This window comes from Phyllostomus hastatus, unplaced genomic scaffold (assembly GCF_019186645.2).
Source record: "Phyllostomus hastatus isolate PE091 unplaced genomic scaffold, TTU_PhHast_1.1 phas_scaffold_21, whole genome shotgun sequence".
NCBI lineage: Eukaryota > Metazoa > Chordata > Mammalia > Chiroptera > Phyllostomidae > Phyllostomus > Phyllostomus hastatus.
Window position 1 is genome coordinate 44,198,078 of NW_025334017.1, and position 21,958 is coordinate 44,220,035.

Genomic DNA, 21,958 nt, shown 5'->3' on the forward strand with positions numbered 1-21,958 from the left:
CCTCCCGGGGACTGGAGCGGAGGGAGGGAGGGAGGGAGGGAGAGAGAGAGGCAGACTGTGAGTAGGGAGCTGTGGTCTCTTTCCCTCTTCTTCTGAGGACACCAGTCCCAGTATGGGGGCCCACCCTGGTGACCTCATCGAACCCGACTGCCTCCCAAAGTCCCCGCCTCCAAATGCCACCACATTTGGGGTTAGGGCTTCGACACTTGAATTGGGACGGGCATACACGTTCAGTCGGTGACAGCACAGTTTTTGGTTATTTAAGGGACATCTGCATGAGGCTAGTTCTACGATTTACTGAACATTTTCACCAGCCAACACTTTATCTAGACAAATAACGAGTTACGGCACATTTAAGGTACACCATTTATTTCAAACTAGTTTAAGAATATTAGTGTAGAAAGTAGGAGCTAAAACACTGGGGTAGCGACATCGATAAATGACTCTGTGCTTATCCCATAAATGATGTGCGCGCACACTCTGCACTGAGCAGAACGGGCCCAGGGTCACGGTCAGTGCGGCCTGATGTGTCAAATCAACAGAGGCACTTCAGGGTTGTCTTCAAAGTCCGGGTCTTCCTCACTGGGTGTAAGTTCAGGTTCGGGTGGGACTCTTCTGGGCCTGTGTTTCCCCCCTTGAACGATGTTAGCCACATCGGGGAAGGAGTGCTTGCTAGGGTCCACTTCTAGTTTCTCAGTTTGCTTGCTTCTATAACGACAAAAAAAAGGCCAAAGGAAACTGACAGATCATTTACAATTAAATTTCCAACAGCTACAAGTCCCTCATTCATGTATTCCGCAAACACCGGCCAGTGTTCTGTCCCTGGAGCAGAAGAGGCTGCACCTGGTTTTAAGCAGCTTAGCACCTTGCAGGAGCGAGAGCGTTGCCTTGGAGTGACAGCACGGTAAAAAGTGCCGCCGGGCTTGCGAACGCCCACGCAGCTGGGGGAGAGGTCAGCGGGTCAGAGCTCTGCTCACCCAAGTCAAAGCCCACAGCCGGCACCACGGCGGAGTCACCCCAGGCAGGTCTCATTCCTGGGTGTGGCCGGTAAGGCTCAGGGACCCTGCTGCTGCGTCAGACGACCCAGCCCAGGAGCCTGCTCCTGCTGCCCGCACCCAGTCCTCTCAGCAACGCTCAGAGTGGAGCCCACGAGAGAGAAGGCCGCTGGCCAGTGGAGCTGTCGTCATCGTCATAGAATCTCGAGATACTACAGGTCACGGGGCGGCTTTTCTGGAGATTTCGATTCCAAAGGTGGAGAGTTGGGCCTAGTAGTTGGTATTTACATAAAGTTCCCTCAGGGGTTTGGCTGACCAGTTGCATTCTTCTGGAATCACTGCGCCACTCACTCAGTCAATTATTCAATAGACATATATTAAGCGCCTACTGTGTTCTAGACACCAGAAGTCCAATGGTCGCAACAGAGAGGCCAGTTCCCTGCTGACTGATCACACCGCCGTGTAATCGTCCAGTGATCAGTCTGCTTCTCCACTAGACTGACATCTTGGAGGCAGAAACGGTGTCTTTTTCGACTTGTATCTTTGGCATACAGTTTTACTGAATAAAGACGTGGTGAATAAATGTAAAAGATCATGGTTGTCTAACCTCTATGCTGCACACTTGAAACTAATACAAAACAATATTGGATGTAAGCTGTAATTGAAAAATAAACATTTTTCAAAAGAAAAACATCAGTGTCTGGGAAAACGAAATTAAATAAGAAATTATCTGTAATCTAGAGGAAATCACAGTCTGTCTACTGCAGGAGCGCTGACACCCATTTCCCGCAGGGGGCACAGTTTGTTGGGGGAGTTGGGGGCTGGAGGTCGTCTCCCTTGTCTGTGGAAAGTGTGAGTTCTCGATTGTTCTTGACGCCCTTCCCCTCAGTTCTGTCATCTGCTCGGCCCTCGAAGGCATTTGAGGTTTTGATCCCTCTCAGTATGTTGACGAATGCACACAGACCCGCTGTATAAACACAGAGCACACACAGAGCACAGAATAGCCTATTCTGAAGACCCACGCTGTACTCTGCAATGAACTTTGCAGGAAGTGACAGTTTTCAAAGGCCTACATTACAGCCATTACTAAAGTTCTACTTTTTAATTACTATATTCTAATTTGAGAGGCTATGACATCGGTGGATTAAGTAAGTAAATATCCACATCCATCTGCTATAATGATGTTGTCCTTGACTCTGAGGGAGGGCAGCCTATCGTCCGGCCAGCCTGTCTCGGGGGCCGCAGCTTCCGGATCTCGGCAATAAAGAGTGAGCATGGGCAGCTCGCGGTTATCTGCGCCCCCCTACTCGGAGGGGGCGGAGGGGCAACAGGCAAGCAGGACTTGAATGACCCCGAAGCTCTGGGTGATAAACAGCAGGCGGCCAGGCCTGGGGCCTGGGGCGCTGGAGGATGCACTGACCCCCCAAACAAAGAGGGGAGGGCTTTTCTCCCTGCGGCTTCCTGCCTCCGAGTCACAGCCCCGAGGACAGAGACCCATGGAGGTGACCCACTACCTGGCTGCCAGGACCAGGCCTGCTGGAGTCTAGTAAGAGTAACTGGAAGACAAAATGAACATTTTATAAGCAAAAAAGGAAGCAAAAAAAAAAAAAACAGTATTACTAGGCATATAACACATCAAAGATTGATTCCTTGTAGTAAAGAACATAAGAACTTTGTTCCAGTAATACGGCGGGCTGGCATACAGCTATGCCCAGAGACTCCCGTTTCCCACGGAAATGTCCTGGAGACCATTAAGAATCTGACAAGGTAACAAGGAACTACCAGAGGTCAGAATTTAGCGAATGGAGGAACCCAGAGAGGGACACGGGTGCTGATGCCACCTTTGCAGAGGGCATTCCCTGAGCCCCTGAAGCTGTGTTTGGGTCACGCCGACCATATGGGGTCTGGGGACAGAGGTCAAGGTCCTGAGCATGCCAGGTGGGCAGTCTGACAGAGGCCCTCTCCCCAGCTAGGGTGGGCGCCCAAGGACTTCTCTCTCCTGTGAGAGGGAATAGGATGTAGGCCCACGCTGCCCACCTCCCCGCGGGGCTGCGAGGAGAGTGGCCTCAGTGGGACAGGGGGAAGCTGAGCAGTCACCACAAGCTGATGCCTCCCGGAGTTTATGGCAGCTGGTGGTTAAAGACCCTCAGGCTTGAATTTAGATCCGTAGGGTCTGCCCAGAGCACTTGGCTTCCTGGCTGAGTACCTCCCAGGCCTCTGAGAAGCCCCCAAACTATTTTCTAAGCAATGGAGCAGCTCACAGAATAAAGTGATTGTAAAGTTTACGGGGAGGACAAAAGACTCAGACCAGCCAGCACAACACTGGAGAAGAACAAATCTGGAGGACTGATACTCCTCAATTTAAAGACTTGTTACCATGAGGACGGTGAGTGGCATTGGCAAAAGAACAACCAAAAAAAATAGATAAATGAAACAGAATAGAGAGCCCCCATACAGACCTCCATAAGTACAGTCAGCCGATCTTTGGGCAAGGAGCAAAGGCAATAATACCATGGAGCAAGGGCAGTCTCTTCCACAGATGGTCGTGGGACTGCTGGACATCCACGCGCAAAAACAACAGACAAACACAAGAGAACCTAGGCACAGGCCTTACAGCCTTCACAGAAACTAACGCAAAATTGACCACTGACCTACACGTAAAACGCAAAACTACAGAACTCCTGGAAGATAACACAGGAGAAAACCAGAAAACCTGGAAAACCTCAGCACGGTGATGACTTTCAGATGCACACCAAAGGCACGAGCCGTGACAGAAATCGCTGACGAGCTGGACTTCATTAAAATGAAAAACTGAACTGCCGCTCCGTGAAAGATAATTTCGGGAGAATGACAAAACAAGCCACAGGCTGGGAGAAAATATTTGCAAGAGACATCTGATAAGAGACTGCTCCCGGAAACATACGGAGAGCTCATAAAACTCCACAATAAGAAAGCAAACAGCGTGATGGAGAGACAGGCCGAAGGCCTTCCCAGAACCCCCCAGGGTAGATGTGCCGCTGGCGGCAAGCCCGGGAGAGGACGCGCCGCTCCGCACGTCACCAGGGAGATGCAAACTGAAACAAGGACGCGTCACGACACACCCAGGAGAACGGCCCAAACCCTGAACACCGGCCACACCAAACGCCGGCGAGGCCACGGAGCAACAGGAACGCTCACTCACCGCATGCTGGGAAGCACAGTGGCGCGGCCCCTCTGGGAGACAGACTGGCTCTTTCTCCCAAAACTACACGCACGATGAAGCAGCCGCACCCCTCAGCATTCGCCCGAAGGAGCTAGGAACTTACGGCCACGCGATGTTCATAACAGCGTTATTTACAACTGCCCAAAGCCGGAGGCAACCAGGATATCCTCCAGCAGGTAAATGAATGAATACACGGCGGCCCATACAGACGATGGAATATTATTCGGCACTGAAAAATGCATCATCCAATCGTGAGAAGACGTGGAGGAACCTTGAATGCCTATCGCCAAGGGAAACAAATCAATCCGAAAAGCCTACGTACTGTATGATACCAGCCACACAACACTTTGGAGAAGGCAAAACTACGGAGACAGCAAAAAGCTCCCCGGCAACTAGGGGCTGGAGGGAGAGGAGGCTGAGCAGGCGATTGCGGAGGATTTCTAGGCTGGTGCAACTGTGCCGTGGGACAGTGTGACGGCGGGTACACGTCACTGTGCATGTGCCCAGATCCACAGGGTAGACAACACTAAGCCTGATGTTGTCTGACGGACACTAGGACCTCGGGGCGACAACGATGTGTCAGTGTAGGTTCGCGGACTCTGACAAAGGCACCACTCAGGTGGGGGGCACGTTAATGATAAGGGGGCGTCTGCGCATGAGTGGGAAGGTGACAAACCTTTGTGCTCTCCACTCAGTTTTGTGGCAAACCTGAGACCACTCCTCAGAGGAAAGCATATTTTTTAAAAAAAAGACACCACGAAGAGAGGAAGGAGGCAAGCCCGAGAATGCTCCAAGATTTATGATCCTGGTTCCGCCACTCTCTCAGCACCTTTGTGATCTGGGGCGAATCATTCCGTCTCTTCGAACCTCAGTACGGAGGAATAAGGGGATTTAGCCCGCCGTTACTTTGAACGTCGAAGACAAGACAGCGCGGAGCATCCCACAGCGCAGGGCAGGCACGCAGTGCTCAACGAACCCGCGTGCGTGGAAGCTGTGGGTCTTCCTCCATGGTGCAGGACCGCGGACCGCAAGGGCTCGCTGGACCAGTCCCCTGCCCCCAGAGCGCAAGCCCATCCAGTCTGGGTGAGCCAAACCCCGCTGCGTCTGTTCCTCCGTTTCCCCCAGCCCTGCCTCCACAGCACGCGGAGAGGACCGGGCTGGCTGGGGGAGGCCCCAGGGCCCTCCACGGTCCTGGGGTGTCAGAGGCTCTTTGTTCCCTCGAACCACGCGCCAGCCCGCTCGGTCCTGTGCGTGGCCTTTGGGGGCGTCCCTCTGGTTAATGGGCGTGCGTGGCCGGGGGCCGCGGTGACGTGGGTCAGGGAGTCTGCCGTGATTCGGGACCACCTCGCACAGACACACAGGGTGGGCAAAGGCACCGGGGGTTTGCGGGTGTGAGCACACGAAACAGAGTTTTTTCTTGTATTACTGTTTCTTTATCACTGTATTCCTTTCCATACGTACGGCTGTAAACCTACTTTGCCCCTCCCTGCATTATGTAAGCTTGTGAGGTGATCATTTCTTATTAATAAAGATGGAAGAGAAAGGCTCTTCGAAAATAACACAGGAGGCGCTAGTGGGAAGGCTGGTGCTCGGACATCCGTGGGCGCCACGTGTCGTCCCAGCGAGCACGGTTTTCCTGGGGCCTGAGGACCGGCTCCAGGCGGCTGCAGTGACCGGGCTTCCCGCAGGGGGCATGACCCCTCACAAAACAGACCCACAACTTCACGCGCGCGGATGCTGCTGGGGGTCAGTGACGACCGTGACTATTCGCCGCAGCCCTAATGCCCTTGAATCTCTGTGAATCACCCGTGTATCTGAAGTGGAAAATCCCTAAGCTGGGAAATCCGGGTGGACTTCCGAGGTTAAACACAGCTCCCTACTTTTCAGCAGGAGCTCAGTGCCCTACCTGTCCAAACAGACCCCACGGAACTCCGACAGTCGTCTCTGAATACACAAACGCCCAACTGCCTGGACCGCGCGGGACATAAACACAGCTCCCGCTCAGGCATTTTTGTAACGATCATTCTAGCCTGTGCATTTGGACCACAGAGATAGTGTGCGCCGGTGCAAAATAGATGTTGCCATCTGGACGCAAGGGCTGGAAATCCCGACAAGCAGGGGGAAGCTCCAAGAACTGGGACGTTCGCTGTAAAAAAAAAAAAGACTGGGAAATGATGGGAGCTTCGTCCAAAACCCTTTGCAGGGCATCCCTGCTGATGGGGGTGGGCTTTCATCCCGAGGGTCCTCAGGGGGCAGGGCCGGAATCCTCGGTTAGGAGTCGGAGAGCCTTCCTACCTCCAGGAAATACTCAGAAAGGGGTGAATGTTCTCTCGAGAGGGTGAAGGTCCTGGTGGGAAAGACGCCGGAGCAGAGGCTGGCAGACGACCTGTGACTAGCAGGTTGGCCTGGGGGGACACATGATGGGCCCCACGGCACCCGGCAGCCTTGAGACACCTGGAGCCTACGACGTGGCCTGTGGGTCACAGAAGGCCCGCGGTGCGAGCAGCGCTAGCAGCAGGGCTCAGCAGTGGCCCCGACGTGCCGTGGCTACGTGACCTTGAAACGTTCCAAACGCCCCTCTCCCTCTCCCTCTCCCTCTGTAAACTGAGGCTGCAGGTTGTCCCCACGCTGTGCCCGGGGCAAAGCCAGGGCACACCAGAAGCAGCGGCAGCCACTGGTGTGGAGGCCACCGCCCTGACCGTCACGAGAAACCGGGGCCTCTGTGGGCGCGGGTTTGTTTACAGGGATCACGAGCCTCGCAGATCAGACGTCTGCGTTTCGGGGATTAGCATTCATGGTAAGAATCATCTGAAAACTTTAATAAACAACTGTATCCTTCAGGAGGTGCACCTAGCCACGGACGACACTGCAGAGAACACTACAATAAAGCCCGGAGGTGGTACCTCTCCTGCGTCTGCTCTCGGCCGCCGTCCGAGGTACCCTTCCCGGACTTGGGTGCTCGCTGGCCACCGGTGATGACGTCTCCGACCTAAAAGGAGAACACGGCACATGCTCAGTGGTGTGTCACTCTCTGTTATGTCTTTAAAAACATTACATATGCACGTATTTTTGAGATGCTGAAGTATTTTAATTGTCGCTACGTAACCCATGGCAGAGTCTAACTTCAAGCCTCCATGTGGCATGGGAGGTTATATCACGGTATCCGTTCACAACGGTCTTGCAAAGCCACAAGCTACATTGCATTTGCCCGAGGGCACGCGGGAGGATATGGTGGACTAATTCACTTAACAATGAACTTCCTGAGAGCCAGCCACATGCCAGATGCGTTTGGGAGAGATGGGGACACAGAGGCGATGGACACACCACCTTCGAGCGCCTCCCTGTGAGGGTGCCACAGGTGAGAACACTCTGAGTGGGGGGCTTGGGGACCCCCGTCTCCCCAGCCCATTGGATGCTGGTCCCTTCCTCTGCAAAATGAAGGAATGGGAGTGGTCTCAAAAGTCCCTCCTGGGTCTAAAAAATCCTATAATTTTACTATTTCTTTTAAGCTAAGTAAGCTCAGCGCTGAGCGTGTGAGGTCCCAATAAACAAATCGGCTTGATTCGATTCAACACACGCCCAGGAGAGACCCTTCCGGGCAGCGCCTGCCCTCGGGAAGCTCCGAGATGGGAGGGGCCGGGGAGAAACGAGACCGTGCGAGCACCCGCCAGGCCCTGACAGCGGGCTGGGCACAGGCGTCCCACGCCGGCCAGGCACTGCGCGTGCGTCATTCACTTGTGCCCCACTTCCCAGTGTTCCGACGACACAGGGATGACTTGCAGGCAGAGGAGAAAATGGAAAACTTCACGCCTCTTGTTGTCAGCAACGTGGTCTGCTGACCAAGGCCCGGGCTTCTGCCCCTGCTTTTCAAGGGAGAGATCGGAAGTGGGCGTCCACGCCTCTCCCCGCCCACGTCGGCATCTTCTCTTTGGCAAGGAAAGGCTTCACTTACTGGCCGCGTCTCACTTGGTGGTGGGCAGGGTCACTCACTCCTCTGGCAGGGGAGGGGCAGCTCTCCCCCTTCTCTGCTCTGCCTGAGACTTGCATAGCGTGGGTCACATCCGTGCAACTGATGGAGGAGGAGGAAGACCGGGCCTGGACCCTGAAGGCCCCGCCCCCACCCCTGCTCCCATCTGCGGGCCCAGGCAGGGTTGCTGGACCCACCATCTGAGGTTGGGAAGGAAGTTAGGGGCCCCCGTCTGGCCTCCAGTCGAGAGCAGGTTCTCCCATCCAACCTTTCCTAGGCCTCCACACTGGAAATCTGGACTCGTTCACACCTGAGTTTCCCACCTGACTAGCGATTCCCGGCGGTGTGCTCCATGGGTCAGGACCCCCAAAGGCCTAGCCCGTGTTTAGCACACGTGTGTGGTGCGTGCTCTTATGGATAACCACCCCTCGACAGCAATCCTTCCATGAAACAGCACAAGGACCAGTTTGTTTGTTTGAAGCTGGTGCAGTTGTATATTTTTCTATCGTGTTTTTATAAAAATGCAGTCTGTGTGTGACTGTGGTTCATATCCACTCCCTCACACAGAAGAACAAGGACGTGAGTGGGCCCCTCCCTTCCCGTAGGCCCCACAGGCAGAAGGAAAGCTCTGCTCAGACACCACCTTCTCGACGTGCGCCGGAGCGGCCGGCTGGGGGAAACACCTTCAAGCATCACCGATGCTTCGTCGTGCAATGGCCAGACTTTTGCTGAGACTCCAGAAGAAAAACAAAAACTGTGAATATTGCATGTGCCAAAGACATTGAACTTGAAGCCTGGAGGAGTCTGTTCAGAAATGTGTTTAAAAGAGGTGCAGTCTGCAGAACAAGGGCTCGCGGCAGAGCGCCGTGGCAGCAGAGGCCACCTCTGCCGCACCGACGGAAGAACTAACCTCGGTGACTCCCTGAGAGCCTCGCCCAACCCCGCGGGTTCACAGCACCATCGAATGCAGTCCATCTGCGAGGAGGCCGATTCTGAAATGTTTCACTTGTCCTGCTCTAAAACACACTTCATGCCGCAACTGGGCTGCTTTCCACGAATTTCCCGCTGGCCAACGATGTTATAATTTTGGAGGGTGCCGTCGCAAGGTGTGAATGTTTCTGAACTTCAACTGGTGTTCTTCCTTTGCTCTAACGGAACTGGCGTGATCAATACAAATATTCCCCCCACCTCCCTGGCCTAGCCTTCAGGAAACAGAAACGCTTTCCAGTTGCCGCTGATCCCAGCTCTGGTTTACTAAGCCACATTATTGTCCAGTATGAAAGAAAGACGGGGTCGAGGGGATAAAACGGAGCTGCCTCCCGGTTGAGGGCAGCAGGGAGGGGGCAGCAGGGTTGTGAGACTCGGCCCCTTCCTTCCGCAGCATCTGGGGAGGCGGCAGCCCCTGGGAGAGACGGGCTGCTTGGTGCACGGGGAGCACGGCCCCGCAGAACCTTCCGCACTGATGGGAACGCTTTGTGCCACCCAGCATGGCTGCCGAGTGTTTGAAATGCGGCTCGGGCAGCAGAGACACTGACGCTGTCATTTTAGGTAATTCCAGTTTGTATCAACCACACCAGAGAGTTGCGAACATGACCAGGCTGAGCCCAGGCCCCGGTGAGGACTACCCGATTCCCTGTGGGAAAGAAGCGCAGTCACCTGGGCCAGGTACCCCTAATTCATCCTTGACTGCCTGGCCGGTGCCCTTCCGGAACTCTCTGCTCCTTCCTCCACCTGCCGGGGACCCGTAAGTCTGTGTAGGTGTGAGAACCCCGAGCCCCGGTGTTCCAGCCTCTCTGCGCCACGTGGGGTCTGCAGCTGCCCTCCTCGCCCGATGCAGGACAATCTCCGAGGACGGTGCCAGCCCGGAGCTCGTGGAGGCGCTGGCTGAGGCCGGGGCTGGGCCCTCCTCACAGCCAACCCCCGGGGGGTCCTTCCTGTCCTGCCACAGACTAGTTCCTGAGGCCACAACCCACCACACGTCCTACGTGCCTTTCAGGGTCGGCCTCCTGGGGGGAGAGGCCCCTGAGCACCTCGCTTTACTTTTTAATATTTTAATTACATTGCTGAGGACAACAAGGGTGAAAACTCATTAAAATAGCCACTTCGAGAAAAAAGCTCTTGAGCCCGAAATACAAGTGTTGTGTTGTTTCATGTTGCAAACGCACTAACAGGAATAGGAGCACAGGCACAATTAGTCTCCAAACACCCGTTTCCAACACTGCTATTTGTCACTTCGTAAGTTCAGACAAAGATTCTCTGTGTTTGTGGGAATGCAAATAGAGTCACAAATTTGGAACTTTTCTTCACAGAGAATTTGCTGTGCACCAGAATCTAAATGTGTTTCTTATTTTTAAAAGATATTTTCAGCTAGCTCAGTTAGTTTCAAAGGTTCTTCTCAGCTTAGAAGTTAAAAGGGGTGAAGAAGCCAGCAGCACGGAAAACGTGAACAGGGACATTCGCAGGAACAGCGGGTACAACGCTGCTGCTAAGAGGCCCGTTTTCCCGAGCAGAGGACCACAGGTTCGGGGCCCCGAGCCCCTGAAAGCCTGACCTTGGCCTTCCTCCTGGACCTGCAGTCACAGGCCAAGTCCTCCTCTCGGAAGGGATGCTCCTTATCCTCGAGCATCTTATTCACTGTGCTGAGTGTGTCTAGGAGTGACTAATGGAAGAGCTGTAAGGGCCAGAATACGTTTAGTACATCAGATAACGCGGGACTAATGGTTTCCTGAATCCACAGAGAGAAATGTAAGCGACTGCTTGAAAATTCGATTGTGGGGTAGGCATAAAGGTACAAATCACGGTTTTGAGGATGTTAAACGTTATTTTAACTCTCGCGGTGGGGTCCTGCAGGGGACTGGAGAGACCGTGGAGGTGGTCAGGGAGCCCACTCCCCTGCAGGGTGCGGAAGCTGGAAGTCCCTTCCAAGGCCTTCCCTACAAGCACCTGCCCGGCCACGACGGAAGCAGTGGCCTGGGACGGAGCCCGTGACCTGCAAGGCCACACACACGGCACGCAGACCACCTCTATTTCCTTTACCCAGACGCACGCGGTGGCTTCACCAACCGCAGAAGTTACTCATACAAGAAGCCCAGGCTGGGTGAGCCGTGTAAACAGACAGTGAACAGATGCAAGGGAGAGAGACGTGACTTTCAATGCGTATATTTAGGTTGAACCAGAGAGATGACCAGTATCTGCCTATTTCTGACCCACGGAGCAGTGACTTCAACTTAAAAGTTATTTATGTCACATTAAATGAGAGTGGGCAAACGCCACTCCGTTTCAGATAAAGACTTGCTAGTGGTAAACTGAACGAGTGAACGGACGAAGAAAACGTCCACAATCGGAGGTGTTGAGAAAGAAATAATCCTATCTGTTGAGAAAGAAAATACAAAACAATCGACCTTTTAACTTTTTTCCTGCAAATTCATCCTGGCTTCTTAAACACCCGCATTCATGAAAATCAGAAGTAAACTTCTCTTTCTCTTTGCATCATAGTTGCAACTATTACTTCCATGGATTCTGCTCAGAGAAATATTTACTGAGCGTCTATTCTGTCCAAGCATAGGAATAAGTGGTAGACATGGAATGACAGGTTAAGAAATTATCCCTGATTTTCTCATGCGTGATAGAGGCACATAAGCAATTACTATACACCGATGACGGTGCGGTTGATAGATAAGCGCAGAGACTACGAGGGAAGCCCAGGGGAGGGACGCATCCTGGGGGACATGGGGGACAGGGGCCCTAGAAGGCTCACTGCAGGGCGCAAGGTTGGATATGCGCTGGATACAAAGAATGGGTGAGAACTGTCAGAAGACAGAAGTCGTGCAGGGGATAGAGAACCTTCCAGGGAGAGGAAAAAGCAGGAACGAAGACAGGAAGGCAAAGAACCACATAAAGTAGCACAAGAGAGCAGGCAGCTAACAGCTGGAAGTGAGGCTGAAGAGCTGGGCCGAGGTCAGATCTTGGGAGCCTTCACTTTAAGGGACTCGGACTTTGCCCGAGAGCGATGGGATCCTTCGCAGTGCCCGCCCCCCAACCCCCCAACCCCCCAACCCCCCAACCCCGGCCCTTCAGGGACACAACTACTCATCTCAGGTAAAGACCACGTTCTAAAGCCAACGTGTGTGATGTGCACAAAAACACCAAGTCCACTGCAGTCATGGCTTTTGAAAAAGTCTTTCCTCACCAGACAAAAGTACACTTTTCTTTCCTTTCAGACTATCATAGCACTTACCGCGGTACTCATACTTCTAGTAAGTACCCATAAAGGTACTTACTAGACCACAGTGCCGCTCCACTCATGGAGTGAGTCAGGCCCCTGCTGTCACGGGCCTGACGCTGAGACAGGGGAAGGCAAACCACACGACACTGAACAAACGAGGACGTTCCTTTCGGTGATAAATAAGGCGGCAGTGACAGGCTGGGGAACGTGGCTGGGGGTGGGGGGAAGATGGCTGGGGGACGAGTGTGGCTGGCCAGGTCAGCTCCGACAGTCAGGAAACGTGCCCTGGACAGCAACACTGGAGCGAAGGCCTGCACCGCACCAAGGAGACACGGAAGAACAAGCGGTTGAGCCCCCGTAGCAGAAAAAAAGTAGCAAGTGCAAGTCTTACCGGGGAAGTGAGGCTACTGTGAAGAGAACAAACAGCCAGGTCTGGGGTGTGTATGAGGAGAGGAAGAAAGAGGAAGAAGGTGCTAGAAACACTGGAGCCCGCTGGTGCAGAGCCTTCGGGGCCACGGCAAAGAAATCTGAATATTACTCCACGTGCTACAGAAAGCCGTCGGTAGGTTTTAAGCAGAAGAACAGGATGAGCTGATCTGTGGTCCACAAAGGTCACTGCGGCCTCTGTAGAGAGAGAGTCACGAGGCGGGGAGGATAAAGCAGGGGGACCCGTGAGAGGGGCTGTATGAGGTCCTGGTGGGAGGGGATGCTGGCTTGGACGAGGCTGAGGGGAGGTGGCAGCGATAAGTAACTCATGGAGCATACGTTCTGGGTGGAAGGGCCAACAAGATACTCATCGTGAAGGTAAGCGGTAAGTCAGGGTTGCATCCCACACTTTGACTCGGCCATTTGGGTGGGTGACTGTGACATTTTCTGAGACCAGGAAGAATGAGGAAGGAGCAGGTCTGCAGAACAAAATGATGGGTTCATTTGGCCATTTTAAGTTAGTCTGTCAATTGGCTTCTCAGTTGGCACTTAAAGTGTCTTTGATCCTATGACCCATGGACATGAACTATGGTGGGGGGAGGGAGGACGGAGCGGGGACTCAGAACGGAGAAGCCCTCACTGTGTCTTCAGTTGAAGGCTACTCATCAGGGAGGTGTCGGAGGCTCAGTCCTAACTCTGCAAAGAGACATCCCTTAGGTATCTAATTCAGTGCAAGTCTTCCTTTTTCTTTGCATTTCCAAGAACTTTGCATAGATGCCTAGCATACAGTAGGTATTTGTTAAAATGTACTCACTAAAATATACAGTCATATCTCAGCCGATGAGTAATCGGCTTTGGAACTCGTCAAACCTGGTACTCACCGCATTTTGATGAGCAAAGTGTTTCATCAATTGTTGCTTGCTTGCCACTCATTGGAAAGAATCAACAATGAGTACCAAGGTACCACTGTACCTGAATGAATGATTATGAATGAATGAATGCATGCATGAATGTCAACAGACTAGACCTGAGAGAAGACCACCTCCAGATGCCCACTCCTGTCCGTTATGTCTACAAGTGGGGCAGAGGCAGGAGTTCTACAGGCTGCAGCTTCACGCAGGCGGTGCCCTGTGGGTGCTGGATCTAACCAGGGGGAAATGGATTTGGGGAGCCCATAGAACATCCCAGCAGTTACAACCGTGACACTAGTCTCTGAGCCAATGACATATTTTCAAGCTTAAGCAGAAGGGAAGAAGAGCTGCTGGACAAGAGCAGGAGCCTCTCTGAAACTGGGCCTTAGACACCGGGTGAGGGCAGGTCTGGCTGCAGGTCACAGCGGCACCAACGAGGGAAAGACAGGAAGAAGGACCAAAGAGGCCCGTATCATTTATTTTTCTCTTCCCCAGTAATTCTCACAGTGCTTTACTTGTGCTGAGTTCTTAATAAATCATTGATGCATTGAATAAATATTTAAATTGGTTAATTAGTAATTCATAAATTGTCTACAGTTTTTCACAATGTTGCAGAAAGCTCTGTTTCCAAGTTCCAGCACCTTACTTCCCTAATCTGATATTAACAATGTCCATGTAATTTATTTATGGGCACATCATCGGTTTGCTTAAGTGCCTACACCTAACATCTCCACTACGATGCCATTTCTAAACATGTCTCCATATTATTTTCTTCATAATTAGTCTCCCAAATTAGGTCCACGAGACACCAGGCTGCCTTGCTGTATAAGCCAGTGCCCCGATCTGGGGGGTGGGGGGTGCAGTCGGTTGCTGGGCGCCCCGTCCTCGGCAGTGAGGCCCAGCCCTGGGCGTGGAACAGACAGCTGCTCTCTAACAACCTTCATGTCGGCTTCAGAGGAACTGGGTCGCTTGTGAATTGTACGTCTTCTTACATATCCCTGGTGTTTAGATTGATTGGTTAACTGTCCATAATTCTGGCACTGAACATTGGAGTATACAAAGTTCAGATTCCCATAGAGGAAGATTATTCATATAAAACTTTAGAATCAATAAAACATTTTTATTAAACTACATTTATATATAAAATCTTTGAACAGATAAAATACCTATTTAAGTCAAACATTTCTGAAGTATATTCTATCTCAAAGAAATACATACTTGGAAGCAAAGAAAAATTTAAATTTTGAAAACTGATAAAAAAAAAGAAGCATAAAAAGCTTTGGTTCCAAAGTTACCCGAGTTGTTGGAGGAAATTTTTAAAAGGTGCAATTACTGATATTAATATGGGGAACCAGTATTGACAGTTACAAGACTCTGAAATAAAAGGAGAACAAATGTAACCAACAATGGCTCCTTCAAGATGCTTTTATACTTGTGAAGCTCAATCCTACTCGACAGGTCTCCATTGAAGATCATCTACACAGCACAGCCTAAAACTGAAAATATTTTGCGAAGCTAGGACAAACATCGAGGATGATAATGATGTTTAAAAGAAAAGGAAATATCCTTTTGCACAATCTTGCTAGAGATAGTCTCAGTCGAAAATATCTTCCATTCGCATGATTAGCTTGCTTGGTCTGTGTCAGCAACAGTTCAGAAATGCTGGGGCATTTGTTTACACCACCGCCACCCCCGGGTCCCCCCAAAGGGGAGCAGCTGGCACCTGAAGAGTCTCAGGGGCTGGGGCGCCACCACCCCACCCCCATCAGCCCATACGCGCGGAGCTGCCCTGAGACGGGTGTTTGCACTGGGCCCCAGAGCTCCCCCCGGGGACGCCAGCTCACCAAGGACCCTGTCTCTCCGCTGCCTTCCCGCCCCTGCTCCCTGACCCGCACTCCTTCCTTACCAAGTAACCTGCTGTACTCACAGCCCTCCGCTAGGTTCCACTCCTGGGCGACCTCACACTGAAACTGTTTTACAGTCTCTGTCTCACGACTTAGTATCTGCAACAACCACGGGACTCTCAGGGGGAAGAGAGCCACCTGGTATGACCAGACTCCAAAACACTGGCTGGGTTTCCACGGGCCCCACTCGTGTCTCTGTGGGTGCCTCGCTTAACTTTGTGTGCCCTGTACTCTCTAAAAAAATAACTATCTGTCTGTCTATTTATCCATCTATCTACTGAGTTCATGGTAATGTTTACTTGTGAGGCATGTGTGGGTGGTATTCATCGAAGACTGCCTTCATTCAAGTTCAAGGTCCAGCTTGGGGGCCCTTTAGAAAGCCATTCAGACAGGCCGCAAGACCTTCTGAGCATCGGCTGGCTTCTCGTTCACCTCTCTCTCAGGTCGTGATCCTTCAGAGTCACACGGCAAAGTGGGGGAGGTTTATAAGAACCCCCACGGCCACCGCGGCAGCCTCTGAAGCCGCACTGTCCTCGCCTCTGGGTACTCACGGGAAACCCAGTTCACCCTCTCCGCCATTCCTCCTGGACCGGGGGACAGAGATTGCTCGCTCTGTTAACAGGTATTGCTATTGCTAAGCTGTTTTAAAAATACATACTCTAGCTCCCTACATTTTCCTCATTGTGTTTGCTGTTCCTAATTACCTAGTTGGCAATCAGCAGATGACGGAGATCTGGAGGTGTTATGTGAAGTCATCAGATTGGAAGAGATTCTGCAGGGAATGGGAATAAACAGAGAAGAAAAGGGGGTCTCAGAACTCAGTGCTAGACTTGCCGACTTTCAGAGGCCTGGGTGCGAGAAAGCACTCGCAAGCAAACATAAACGTCTGTGTTAAGACTTTTGCTGTAAAGCAGATCAGGGCAGTAAATAGAGGTGGATGTTTTCCTTTTGTTCTGTTTTTAGGGAGGCAGAGGAGTCCGCGTGTTTTTCCACTGTAAGATGCCGACAGGGGGAATCCAGGGAAGCAGAAGAGAGGACAGGGGGCTGTCGGAGGGGGGCAGTGGTCTCTCCCAGGCAAGTGGGAATGGGACCTGACACACATCCGCGGAGTCTGGGTAGGTCACAGACAATTTGTTTGCAGAGCCCGGGAGGAAGGCCAAGCAAGGGAAGGGATGATGCTTGAAGTATGTGGAGATTAACTTTTGATGCTTCTGCAAGTTTTACGAATGAGAAACAATGTACTAAAAAGAGTAGAAGTATGCGTGGGACAGAACAGCCTAGCAGCCCTCCCTACAGACCCACTCGAAACGAACAATCAGAGGCTAAAAGTGAACTCATGATGGCCACATGACCAGTAGTACCTCTGAGTGGAAAGCACTGATGCCCAACTGGTAAGGGGAAGAGAGTCTGAGGCTGTGTTTTTTAGAATCGCGGTCTGTAACATTGACCTTAGGACGTGACCTTCACCTCTGTGCCAAGTGTAAGCAGAACCGAGAGATATGTTCACCAGCCGGAAGCTGTAAATACATTTTGCTGTTCTGTTCACATGGCAACTTCCTTAATCTCAGTTAATTATTCTGCAAGAACACCCAAAGGAAATCATACGGCGTATTCTTGGAGTGCTCCTGTAACTTGTCAACTGAGAATCTAGATGGGAGTTTAATTGAATGACTCGATGCCAGCTTTTCGGTGGAGGCAACATTTCAGTGAAATCTGGTTAAGGTGGCCTGTGATGAGATCAGGTGCCCAGCAGGCCCCGGCTGCGGGTGGTAAGATTGCTTACGGACACAGGGCTCAGTCTGACCTCATGCTTGAGAAAATACGCAGGAGGCCACGCCTAAACTCCAGGAAAACCCGATGGGGGAACATTCCCACTAAAAATGCGAGCTGAAACCATACGTAAGGTAACCGCAGATAAACGTGAGAGAGCATGTGGCAGCTACAGAGAAAAGACCATAAAAAAAAAATTTCTAAGGGACATAAAATAAGAGCCATAAATGGAAAAATATGTCATTGGATATATAATTTTTGTACTCCTCAGGTGTATCGAACATGAAAAGTTTGCAGGTACAAAAACAAAAAGGGAAAGGGAACTAGAAAGCCGTGTTTGTCTAAAAGATCGACAAGCAGGGACGGCAGAGCCGTCCAATCAGCTGCCGGCGCCTGCAGGAGGAGCACGGGGCTTGACTTCCTTCTAGGAGGCAGCAGCTACTGGTTAGGTTTTGGCTTTTCAGTTAGAAGGAAAGTTTAAAAAAAAAACAAAAACAAAAACCCTGCTTGCTGATCATAGGGCCATACAAATGTCTGCATCCGAGAGTGGCGGTAATTAAGTTATCTCTCCGATGTCCCTATAGGGAGTTCTAATTAGCATACATTTCCTTAATGTGTGGCAGTCGCCAAGGACAATGCAGTTCTTACGGTTGTGTTTATTTTCTTGCTTGACAACAAATTATATTTGCTATTTTATTGCCTCGGAGTAAAAATGCATAAATGGTCATCCATAATCAATCTGGGGCAAAACTGGCTATAGGGAAATGAAGGATTATTAAATCATCACCGAAACCTGATTGGTTAATCGAGTTTACAGTCTTTGTGGAGGACACGCCTGACCCGTTTTCCTCTTCTTCAGAAGCAGAGCCCCATTTTAACCGGCTTATCTATCCTTCTCCTTTGAAACCTGAGCGACCTGGACAAGGCTGACCCCACCCCTCGCTCCTGCCACGAGATGATAAGAGCCAAATATAAAATAACAGAAACTGAACAAAATGCTACCATCTCTTTGGCCAGAGATCGGTTGAAGTATCCAGGGTCCAGCTAGAGACTTGCACTTTCCAGCTCAACTGGCTTAATCAGTCCAGAGGAACTTTCATTCCACGGTGATTGGAAAGATCTCTTTGTCTCTCTATGTGATTCGTATTAAAGGTATATCTACATGACCCCCCCTCAAAAAATAGACAGTAGAGACTTTTAGCTAAAATAATATCTTGTCTATATCACAAAAATATGGAAAATAATACTAGCAATATTTGCAGAGTACTCTCCCTGGACCGTGTATTTTATGTGTATTATCTCTCTTTGGTGTTAATTAGAACAGAGAAGCCTAGAATGGTTCAAAATTTGCCCAAAGTCACAAAAAATTGTTAAGCTCAATATTTAGAATTCAAACACGTTCTTAGCTAGCCAAGGCCGACCACATCTCTCACCGTTACAGGCGAGGACAGTACTGATCCCCATGTAACAGGCACGCTCGAAGAATCACGCGCTGTGCACAAGCCAACTCCCACCCGCACCCTGGTCTGCAGAGGCAGGCAGGCTGCAGAGGCAGGATGAGTTCCCTTGGGCCCCAGCCACGTCCTCGTCTTGGTTCTCTGTTCTCATAGGTCTTTGTTCTCCTGCCTAAGCTGGTGCGCGTAGACTTTCTGGCTTTCTCGACCAGCACAGAACTTGGATCAGAAGTCACACAGTTCACTCTGACAGGTCAAGCACCTGCAGGCACCCACCAAACCAGACGTGGAATGGACCCAGACGGCATCACCTACCTTGGGCATGCAGACCACCAGGTGCCCCGTGGTCTGAGACCTCTTCGCAGAGCTGCTGTCAGGGCTGACCTCTGCCGGGAGGGCCAGCTGGAAGGGCTGCGGAGGGAGAGGGCATGTCACGGTGAGCAGGCGCATCTTATGTGAGAGAGGCGTTACTTCAAGAGATGTTTTCATTGCAGATTTAGGAGTCGTCATTCCATTTCCTAAAATGTGCTTAGACTTACTGGGAAGAAAATAATATACGGGCTACGCTTGATATGCATGAACTATTTTACCTGTTTTAATGAATAGTCTAAAGAACAATCATTGATCACAAACAATGGTCTGTTTATGTCCACATGGCTGACAAAGGATTTGTAGTAAATGTCACTGTCACAAAACATCAACATATTTCCATTCCAAAGTCTTCAAGCTACCTCACACGAATGCTTAGAATTAGCAAAAACTACTATTTCAAAAATGGTGAAATTACAGTTACTATGAATGAAAGCACTGGCAATTTCAATTTAAAAGAGGGTAGGGGTGGAGGGATTGAGCAAAAAGGAGAAAGGACTCCTGGACATGGGTGACAGTGTGGTGATTGCGGTGGGTGGGGTGGGGGTACCAGGGGACTAAAGTGGTAGTGAGAAAAAATACGGTAAAATAAATAAAATTGGGATATCATTTAGACATAATTTCAAGCATAGGCCACAACATCCATAATTGCTTCGGAAAAAGTACCAACGCAACAGACACGGGTTAAAAATATTAATTTTATCAAGCGGCACAGTGGTCAGCAACCCTGCCCGCTGAGCACTGCTCCCGTGGCATAAAATCATGTGCCTAAAAAACAGCTCTCTGGTGGGGCTTCCCCTTCTCTATTTTAATATCACTTCAAACAATGTTCGGGCAGCCTAGCGTTGTCCAAGGCGTGGCTTTGGAAGTCGGGACAGGGCAGCTCACACCTACCTTTCCCTTGACCATTACCCGCACGTAAGTCGGCTGCACATCGACGTTGATTAGAGAGGTGTCCATGTACCTTGAAAATCCAACATATTAAACATAAGAAATCCTGTGACTTTCCAAAACCATTAAGTGTGCAAATTAATTTACAAATGCAAACTCACACGTATGGGGCCTACTGTTGTAAATGCACAGAGTTTTCCATGCTAAACAGGTCTTAAGAAATTAGCCTTGAGTTAAATGCTCAGACCAAAGGAAATTCAACACGTCGGCGATTTCATTTTTAGACCCAGCGGCACACTTGGCTTTGAGTGCCCTCACCCAAAAAACAGCGGAGGCCTGAAACACCAGAGGTTTGAAAAAAAACACAGCGTGCCATGTTCTTCATGAATATTTTATTTTAAGCCCCTCAGACTGACCTGAACAGCCAGGACTGCTGACTGAACTCTACAGGGGGGTGGGGGGGGTGCGGGGGACCACCCCTGGCTCCTGCTTCCTCAGCAGCTCTCCACACCACCCCCCCCACTGCTGCCCTGATGCCACGCCCTGGTCCACTGGCTCCGCCTCTCCCTGGGAAGGCACAGCCTGCTGAGCGAGCAGAGCACCCCGCTGTGGCCGTGTCCCCAGGACCAGGTGGCAATCACCCTCCTCCACCTCCTGAACACATGAAACATGTAGATCTCACCTCCCTCCTTTAGCCAAATAACCATCTTTACACATTTTAAAATAGCGATTGCCAACATTAGAAAATGCAGTGATGGCTCAAAAATCAGAAACATCCCAGCAGGTAGGTGACCCTGGGGTTACGGGCACGGGCTTCAGTCACACAGTCCTGCACCGAGGACTCCACGCCTTCCTGCTTTATTACCTCGGACTACGTTCCTTTACCGCTCTAAGCCTCAGTTTCCTCACCTGTGAAATGGGCATATGAATAGTGCCTATTCCCCTACATTGCTATGAAGACACATGCATGGTGCCTAGTACATAGTTCGTGTTTATAAAGTATCATTCAATTTTACTTAATAAAAGTATGATATTAGCCCTGACTGGTGTGGCTCAGTTGGTTGGGCATCATCCCACAAAGCAAAGGGCTGCAGGCTCAATCCCTGGCCAGGGCAGGAGCCTGGGCTGCAGATTCGGTTCCCAGGCAGGGTGCGTGTGAGAGGCAACCAGTCGGTATTTCTCTCTCACATCGACGTGTCTCCTTCTCCCTCCCTTTCCCTCTAAAGATAAATAACAAAGTCTTTCTAAAGTTTATGATAACAAGGAATAGTATGACCAAGGTCTCCTAAAATGCCATGTGTAATATCTACCACACGAAGGGATGGCATGTTCTTTTCCACGCTCAGGGCCTCCCAAGGTGCTCACCTGTCCCCATCCACAGCGACACCTCTGCGGGCGCTGCCTTCCTATGCCTGAAAACCACCTCCCGCCGGTGCCGCGCAGACCTCGCTGCTGCTCCCTCCTCCTCACCTCTCCAGGGCCCACGGTGCTGACTTCCCCTGACCACGCCCCCGGCCACCAAACTCCACACACCGTCGCCCTTCCCTGTCCCCGGTCCCTGTGCCTCTCCCTCGGGGCGCTCTTCTCCCTTTGCGAGGACCTACTGTTTGCCTGCCTGCCGACCGTCTGTCTGTCTGCCCCGCCAGGCCTCAAGCTACAGGACAGTGGCCAGCTACAGTCTCCCAGTGCCCGGCACAGAGTAGGTGTCCTATCGGTATCCGTTGAATAAAGGCAGGAAGGATACATGAATGAATGTGTGGACCTCATGAGTGCGGCCGCATGCCGATGAAGATAACGAGGGATTTTTCGTGTCATTGGTCTCGACAGCATCGTGGGAACGGAAG

At 51.2% G+C, this 21,958-nt stretch overlaps 1 protein-coding gene across 1 annotated transcript in view; it reads right to left on the reverse strand.

Moving 5' to 3' along the window:
- Positions 1-352: 352 nt before the first annotated feature.
- Positions 353-21,958, reverse strand: part of DNAAF11 (dynein axonemal assembly factor 11) — a 54,296-nt gene continuing 32,690 nt past the window's right edge. The window contains exons 9-12 of the mRNA XM_045861312.1: positions 20,118-20,187; positions 19,170-19,265; positions 7,101-7,186; positions 353-708 (exon numbers count right to left, since the gene is read on the reverse strand). Of these exons, the coding sequence (XP_045717268.1) occupies positions 531-708; positions 7,101-7,186; positions 19,170-19,265; positions 20,118-20,187 (430 nt within the window). The 3' untranslated portion in view covers positions 353-530. The remainder of the gene's footprint in view (positions 709-7,100; positions 7,187-19,169; positions 19,266-20,117; positions 20,188-21,958) is intronic.